The sequence below is a fragment of the Chinchilla lanigera genome, unplaced genomic scaffold, assembly GCF_000276665.1.
Source record: "Chinchilla lanigera isolate Chin_1 unplaced genomic scaffold, ChiLan1.0 scaffold00085, whole genome shotgun sequence".
NCBI classification, from domain to species: domain Eukaryota; kingdom Metazoa; phylum Chordata; class Mammalia; order Rodentia; family Chinchillidae; genus Chinchilla; species Chinchilla lanigera.
The window spans coordinates 812,629-821,434 of NW_004955486.1; the positions used below are offsets into that span (position 1 = coordinate 812,629).

Genomic DNA, 8,806 nt, shown 5'->3' on the forward strand with positions numbered 1-8,806 from the left:
GTTGAGTGTGTTTTTGGTTGTGTCTGTTTCTTCCAGTCTGTTCCATTGATCCTCAGGCCTGTTTTTTAGCCAGTACCAGGTTGATTTTATGACAGTAGCTTTATAGTATAATTTTAGGTCAGGGATTGTGATTCCACCTGACTCAGGATTCTAACTTTCCAGCTGAGGCTTTGCTTCCCATGCATACACAAACCCCATACAAGATCATGCAGGTTGAAAGCTATTGTCTTTGGAAGGGGAACAAGCAATGAGGACAGACAAATGGCAAGTGAACCTACTGGTGGTCCTGAGTCAGGCAGTCACCACTGTGATCAGACAGAGCTGGAACAGAAGGTTGGAGTGACAAAAAAAATAAGGGTAGCCTTTGTAGCATGACATGTTTCAGCGGGTAAACTCACAGGGGCATAAAGTCTGAATTAAGTAAATAATTATCACCAAAAACAAACTTAAATAAACTCTCTAGCTTCATTGCCCCTCTGTCAATTCAAACTTACTAGTTTTTTAGTTCAGACATATGAACAATACATTATTAATTTTCCCCTAAGATGACTTTAAATAGCACCTCTATCACCTGGTTATAACAGATCCCCCGGTTACTTCCAGGGACCTGAAGGTTGCTCTTGCTGAGAATACTGACACTTTCCTATGGGCTACCGATTTCATGTGAGTGACTAAACTGGGATAACCAGCGTGGAATCTCTGCATTCATAATATTTCTGTTCCCTTTCCTGCTTTAACCCATCCTTCAGTCAGATTCTACCCAGTTTTGCATATCGATCTTTTGAGAATTTGAAATGTTTTGTCCAAGACAATGACACAGGATGAGTTTGATATACTGCCCATTGGTGCTGGAATGTGTGTCTACTACCCCACTATTGTGTTTTTTCAGAAGTGCCCTACCAGAAAGACTGGACTCTTATGCATAATGATGACACCAGTGAGAGTAACTCAGCAGTTCCTGAGAAAAGTAGAGCCTCTTCTCACTTATAAATGAAAGGCCAATATGTTTTGCACTGGAAAATGATGCCAGATACACAGAAATTCCAGAACCCCAAAACATCATCACCATGGCTATCCAGTATTCAAGTGTGTCACACAAATATTGTTTTTTAAGTAGTTTTGGGGCTCATACCCAGTGCCTTGTGCGTATTAGACAAATGCTGTAACACTTAACTGAAACAAAAATGAAACCTGAGCTTTCACACTGAATTAAATCTCCAGAACTTTTTAGGATTTATTTTTGGACAGTTCAGACAGTGTCTCAGCATGTGACTAATATTCCCATGCAAAATGTCATCTTGCAATCCTCCTAACTTGGATTCACAGAGGACTCTTTGTTATTCTGTCTGAAAAATAGCTCATTCCCTCCAGCCCAAGCCCTTAACACATAAAGCTTTGCCTGGGCTGAACTGTGAATGCTTGCTATATTTGTCCCAATCTGGTCTCTATCACCTCCTGGTCAAAAGATGCAATCTTCAGGTATTATTCACACTGCCTGTCAGTGGGGGATAGAAAAGCTAAGACAAAAGACCAGGGGTAGTAGATTTCAGCCAGAAAAAGGAAAGGAGAGGAGGGGGAGAAAAATTTCCCCCTTCAGGGTCCTTAAGACAAGTCCTCCCAGGCATCACCCACTGCATGCCTCTTACAGGACCAAGGCCAGCCTATACCCGATCATTCCAACAGTCATTCCATTGGAACTGCTCTGGCCCACAGGCCAAGACTCCACAGATATCTGATTAAAGATGTGCTGAGCGCTCTCCTTAAAATGTCAAAGTAAGTTCTCACTCATACATGTCTGTGCTTCTTGTTCAAGGGACTTTAATTATTCCTGTGGTCTTTGGAGACATGGGCTCAAATGGCAGCAGCTCAGATACAATAGTCACCAGTGTTGTGAGTCACTGCATACTGGAAACATGCTGCCCTCTTCAGTGTCTCCAGAGAGAGTCAGCAGTGCCAGATGACCTGCTGGAGTCACATAGCTACACTCTCTACTCACACTGGAAGCAACGAAGGTTAGACAGGGTGATCACACACTCAGACTCCAACCCGGCTCTTCTTAGTTTCCATCACCTGTCTTCTCTAAACTGTCTCTTCTTTATATATAGAGATGTCTAGGAACAGGAACTAGAACCCATAGCCCCACTCCCTGTCCATCAATTCAAAGTCAAAATTGTTTCCAGAGGACCAGAGTTGCATTTTAAGATGCCCTCTACTTCGTCCTAATGTGGTTGTCAGTGGGTACATAGGTAAGTAGGTAGTTACTTAATGACACAATGAGAATCTGCACGACGATCCCCTCAACCACAGCCAGGAGCTTGTCCATGACTTTCAGCCAGCCATTTCCACCCAACCATCTCTTCCCACCAGATGTTGCCCAAACACGAGAAGAGTGTTACCTTCACTGCTGGATACAACACCCTCCCTCTTCGCTATGTGGCTTGGATTGTTTGAAATATGTATCATTATAGCAAATATGATTTTCATTTTAATTATTTTAAACTTTAAAAAAAATACCAGATTTATGTGAGTTTTAAAATTATTTCATTTCATTTTGCACTACTAAGATTCAGCCACACGGTGGTATGCCCTTCCATATTAAAAGTAACAGGCCCAGAAATGTTCCGCAGCAGCTTGTGGGCCATGTACTGAACCATTCTGCTCACACTACTGCTCTGCCACTCACCGGAAGTGGAGGCTGCTGCTGTTTGAATGGAGCTGCTCCACTGTTGGGGCCTAATGCACACGAGTGCCTCTTAGTCAGAGTTTTCTCGCCGCTCTGCAATGATCCGGGACCCCCCACACCTGCTTCTTCCCGTGGAAAAGCTGAGAACTCTCTGAGAAACTCACCCCACACACAGCAGCACTGAGTCTGTTTCCCGAGCTAGGAAAGCACACACGTTGTGGTAACAGTCTACAAGAGAAGACCAGACACAAATCACTCACACGGAGGGCCCCGCACCTCTCTACAGCTCCAAGGAGCATGGCTGTGGTTGAAGGGTGCTTTCCTATCTGTACTTTTACTCTGATCTCTGGAGTGACTCTGGCTCTGCGAGGGAAATACCAGACATTGGCTCCAATCCCATTAATTGAGGAGGAAGCAGACCGAGAAAATCAGGTTTTTATTAATTAATATTACACTGAAGGAAATAGACAGCCAGGAAATTTTAGGGATCTGAAGTGGACAAAGCCAAGGTAAATCTACTTGGGCATATCTGCCTGGAAATATTAATAAGCTGATGTATTTATATTGCTGAGGATATAAATGATGATTATATTGAATACATATATTAATAGGGTACGACAAGTAATGATCCAGAACGCAGATCCATTGATATTAGTGGGCTGTGCTGCAGGGCCAGTAGTGAGCCCAAGACCTGCCAAATGCTCCTCCCACTCAACCTTGCCCAGTTCCTGATGGTAGCACCGAGAGGTACCAGAGAATCTTCCAATGTCTGCTACCTGAAAGCCACATCCCACCCACTGGGAACAATGGTTCTGGTTAGGGTTCATGGCTTCAAGATCTTCCCCCAAATCACATCAGGTGGTTCCCATGTTCAGGAGAGTTTGTGAAGAGGGTTCTCCATCATCCAGGCTGAGTGGTGGCGTGGCGATGGAGGAGAAATGGAGGCAGAGGCACTGAGGGGTTCAGCTGAGTCACAAGTCACCACTCAAGCAGAGAGTCTGCACCAGCACATCGCTGCCTTCGTCCTCAGGGAATATTTGCCAACCCATCGCTGCTTTTACCTTTGGACCTGAGGGAGGGGTCTCTAAGGGCTTCTAAGAAGGAAGAATGCTCAGAAAGATGGGTCACTTGAATGGGATATGCTTTCAGTTAAATTTCAATATGTTTCAGTATAACCCATGGATGTATGTGAGCATACCCCTATCCATTTGTACATTGGCAAACTGTCCATTTATGTAAACATTCACCAATCCATTCACCTCATTATTCATTCATTCCTTCAAACAAGAAACACTGCAGCTAAGGTCTGAGAGCATACCGACAGAGATACTAGCAGTTTTCCATGTGTCTTTGCAGTTCACACTCATACTTGGGGCAAAAAGGCAGAAAAAGCAAAAAAGGAGGACAAAGATCACATCTGCTTTCTACAAGCACCACATATGTTTAACAAGGATGGAGACGACAATTGAGACTGGTCCAGAGCAGACCAGAGTGTGAGATAGGATGCTGGGTACGGCCACCCTGAGAGGTTGACACATGCAAAGTTGTGATGGGGACTGTTTTTTGCACTCTTGGTGATGTTACCCAGAACCTCACTCATGCTAGGTAAGCTTCTTATCACTGAGATCCACACCCAACAGTGGGGACAGCTTTTGAGGCTAACTGAGCTGCAAGCACCGAGAAACAGATGCAAGGAGCCACTCCAGAAGTGAAGGAGGTGGGCAAGAGAAAGTGGGTATGGACCTGCAGATCTAAGAACAATGTGTGAGTCTGAGGTCACTGTGATGCAGACAGGACAGCCCTGTGCTCATGAGTGTGCATGGGGAGAGAAGGGGAAGCCACTGTGCTGTCAAGGTTCCCAAACTACCACCTAATATTCCCATCTGTGGAAGCAAGCCGCTAAAACTCTCGTTTGGCTCCCCTAAAAGATTCCTTTAACTCATTCCATGTGCATCACCTGGGATCTTGAACAAAATTTTGCCTATACTGTGGTCCTTTTATCTCTTCCTCACCATGGGGAATCTCCTTACCCAGCCCGCCCAACACTCCAGCTCCTCCATGGTAGAAGATGATGCCTCGACGGGGGCTGCAGGACATTGTCTTGGGCTGGAACAGCCTCACAGGGATTGTTCCAAAGTGCAGGTCGGTCACCACCACTTTAGGGTCCTTATTATTTGTGAATATTATGGCTTGTGCAAAGCGGACAAATCTGGGAAGAGAGCAAATTCTCATCTTTTCCAGTATGTTTGCCTGTTGGAGACAAGAGGAAGAAAGTGACGTGAAGGGGAGGTTATGGTCTGGAAGGCAGGTCTCAGATCACAACTGCTAAAGCTTCTCATGTTTCTCTTCTACTTCATACATGTATAGTCTGCTCATTTTATTTCTGTGGGCTCTGGGTTGTGTTCATGTAGGAAACTGGGCTCTTATGTTTATCCCCTCCAAGGCTCATGTTGAAATTTTGTTCCTCACATAACAGTATTAAGAGGTGAAACTTTACCTAGGTGATTAGGCAATTTTCCAGATGAATGGATTCTATTCCTTATGGTGGGACGTCAGTTATCTCTGGATTGGGATCCTGATGATAGAATGAGTTCTGCCTAGTTGCACACACATGTACACTAGCCTTTCTGCCAATGGATGAAGCAAGGTGCCACGCTACACCCACTACTGGTGTCATGCTCCTGGCCCTTCCCACTTCCACAACTTTGAGCCAAACGAATCCTCCTGTTTACAAGTTGCCTGCTCTGTGGTATTCTTAGAGCCTTATAAGGGATAATTTGTCCAAGTGGCAGCTGAATTTGTGTTAGACTGGGAAAAGTACACCGAAGTGAAGAAAGTCAACTATCGAAGGCATCCCTCTGCTGTCCTTCCTCTCTTTGGTGCTCTTCTGGACTCTCCCCAGCCAGAAACAGCAAAGCTGCTTGGTTACCCGTCCCAACACTCACCGCTGCACACCCAGAGCTTTGCGATGGTGGATCCTGAAGCTGTGTTTGTGTTCAGCAGAAAAGAGTAATGTGCTCATTTGGGGACTGGGTTGTGAGCTGAAGAGGGTGTGTAGTAATGGCAAAAGACTACATATGTGAGGGGATTAAAGTATAATATACATACATTCTTAAAATTTTATCACAGTGAAGGCACAATGCCCTTAACTCCCTTCAGAGTATCTACTCTCACTTTACATTTACCCTAGCACCCTTGCCTCTTTCTGAACCAGTTCTCAAAGTATCTTTCAGGGGTGTCTTCAGTTTCATTGTTGTGTTTGCTTAGGTTTCCTGAGTTGATTCAAAGGACCTTTCCTGGTCCTTTTCACCTTAGGGATGAGCCAGAAGTCCCATAGTGCCATCCAATGCATAAGACAGATGAGGACACTCCCCTAACATTTCATGTGCCTGTCTATCTGTTGGATATCACTGGACAGCAGCATTCACTGTATTTTTGATGACCCCATGTAAGGACATTCACAAAAGAGGACTTCCAGAAAGTGGCAAAAATGATGCCATTAATAAGTCCAAAATAAAGGGGAGCATTTTCATGTGTGTGTTTGTGTGTGGAGCAGGGGGGGTTAAAGGCCGTGTCACTTACTGTATTCATTTTATAATTAAATCATTCCTCATATTTTTCAATCATCCTACGTTTTTGCAAAGTATGTTTATAAATATGCCCATTTTAATTATAATCAAGCTAATATCTGGGTATTTGGTGAAGTACAGACACAAAGTGAGATATTTCATGCCCAAAGTGCATTGTTATATTGGATCCTCTCTTTCACTAACCTCATATTTTGGGTCTTTTGTTTCGTAAGAAATTACAAGGTAATCACAGGCCACAGGACTAGAAACAAGGGTCCCAGATATCCAAGAACCTGAAAGATTGGGCTTTCCCAATCCTTAGGATTTCTCTTCAACAGCAGCCCATTGCAGCCAGTGACAATAGCTTCTGGAGGTTGCTCACAGGGCCTCAGAGAGACACAATTGAGGGACACTGAAGCTCAGAGATGCTAATTTGCAAGGCTTCCAAGTTGGTTAGCGGTGGAGCTCAGCCTTGAAGTGATCCAGGCCTATGGTGAAAATCTCCATCAATTGTCCAGCGACAGCATTCTTTTTTTTTTTTTTTTTTTTTTCAAATTTTTGCCAAGCAATCCTTAACCCATTAATCCCTATAACATGCCTTCTAATGTTTTTGTCAACCTTGTGAGACAGATACAATCCATCTCATTTCACAGATCAAACTAAGAAAAAAGGGTTTGCCATGGCCTCTGATCACACAGCTAGTGAGAGGCAGTGTGAGAAGACATACATTGTCTGGCTGAGGCCGGTCAATGCTTCGTAGCTCTAACATCTTTCACTGTTGTCCTCAGAGGTAATCAGCAAGAGGTGTTTGGCCTCTTTTAGATCCCCAAAATTGGGACATTACGATTACCTCAAGTTCTTTGCCTCATACAAAAATCTCCTGGGTTATCACAGGTACTGGTTCATTACCACCACCCCACACCAAAACTCTTCTCAGGGTCTGGCTGGAGCCATCCTGCAATGTTACCTGACCTCATTTATTTTATCATCATGCCATAGTACCAATGACATGCCTGGCCATGGGCTTGGGTTCAGGAATTAAAAGCTGAATATCATAGTCGCTGCTTTCAAGGTATTTACATTTGAGAAAGGTAGGAAAACAGGACAAATACCTGAGAGAAGGCAAGTGCATGGAGAGAGAAGGAAGCTTCTTTATAGGAAGTGTCAGATTTCATCAAACCCTTGATTTTCAGGGAATGAGTCTAAAATTGTTATTCAACTCCCTCCCAGAAAGGAGCATGTTGGTTGATGCTGTATGAATGTTTGATGCTGATGAAAGAAAGGGAGGAAATCAGAGGGAGGTAGAGACAGTAGAGAGTGGGGAAGCAGACAGTGAAAGGAGAAAAGAACAAGGAAAGGCAACAAACAAGAAAAGAAAGAAAACAAGTATAAAAGATACAGGGGATAAAGAAAAGAAGGTGGGACAGAAAGAATGGAGAAAAGAGGGGAAGGAATAGAAATAATGAAAGAAAGAGGACAGGGTGGAAATGAGGGGGAAGGAAGAAGGGAATTAAAGTAAGCAGAAAGGAGACAGGGAAGCATAGAAGGCAGGAAAGGAGAAAAGAGGAAGAAAGGAAAGTACAAAAACCAGAATGACAGAAGGAAGAATGGAAGGAAGAACCAAAGAAAAGAACGGAGAAGAGAAAGAAATATGAAAGAAAGTTAAATGTGAAATGGATGAATGGGAGGGGGGAAGCCTGAATAAACAAAAGGAAAGAATAAAGGAAGAAAGGAAGGGAGAGACGTAGTTAATGAAGCAGGGAAGAGAAAAGAAAGAAAAAATGAAAAAGGAAGTAAATGAAGAGAAGAAAGGAAAGAACAAAGAAAAAGGGAGGGAGACAAAGAGAGTAAGATGGAAGGAGAAAGAGAAAGAAAACAGCAGACACAAAAGAAGTGTGCCGAATTCTGCCTTGGAAGAAGCTGAGAAGAGAAATGAAAGAGGGAATGTGAGGAAAAGTACAGAGACAGCACTCCCAGCTCACAATGGAGCCTGAGAGTAAACTTACCAAACTGATCACATATAGCATTATGCAGTGCATAACTCTCATCTTTGCTTGATGTTGCACTACAGAGGGAATATCTGTAGTGAGGAAATGCTTAAAGATGGCCCACACGCAGAGTCCTAGGTGAAAGATCAGCAGACCCAGAAGCAGCACAAGCAACAGCACACCCATTGTTTGAGGCTAAGGGCCGTTACAACCAGCCTGGCACTGTGTGAGGAGGACATGGTAGTTTATATGGGCTCCGTCTCCACCCACTTTTTCTGTGCCATGTCTGACACAGTGCATCAGCTTGGCAGTGGGCCTCTTAGGCTTCAGCTGGGCAGTGGGAGTTGGAGAAGTCTGTTCCCTAAGCCTTTTAGGGGACAGGAAAGCCCATCCTGCACACCAGGGGTAATTTGGGATGTCACACAGGTGTGATTTCATTTTGACAAAGATCATAAGACATCGCTGATGTTCTCTTCTCTCTGTCACAAGCACCATCCCTGTTACACATACACAAAAGGGTGCCGGTCTCCTTCGTCTAATGGCCACCACTCATTTTGCTGGGTTTT

The 8,806-nt window shown here is 44.0% G+C and overlaps 1 protein-coding gene across 1 annotated transcript in view; it reads right to left on the reverse strand.

Moving 5' to 3' along the window:
- Positions 1 to 8,434, reverse strand: part of LOC102020918 (arylacetamide deacetylase-like 4) — a 10,979-nt gene extending 2,545 nt beyond the window's left edge. Inside the window, exons 1-3 of the mRNA XM_005403939.1 lie at positions 8,259 to 8,434; positions 4,714 to 4,933; positions 2,848 to 2,911 (exon numbers count right to left, since the gene is read on the reverse strand). Coding sequence (XP_005403996.1) covers positions 2,848 to 2,911; positions 4,714 to 4,933; positions 8,259 to 8,426 — 452 coding nt within the window. The 5' untranslated portion in view covers positions 8,427 to 8,434. The remainder of the gene's footprint in view (positions 1 to 2,847; positions 2,912 to 4,713; positions 4,934 to 8,258) is intronic.
- Between the last annotated feature and the right edge of the window lie 372 nt (positions 8,435 to 8,806).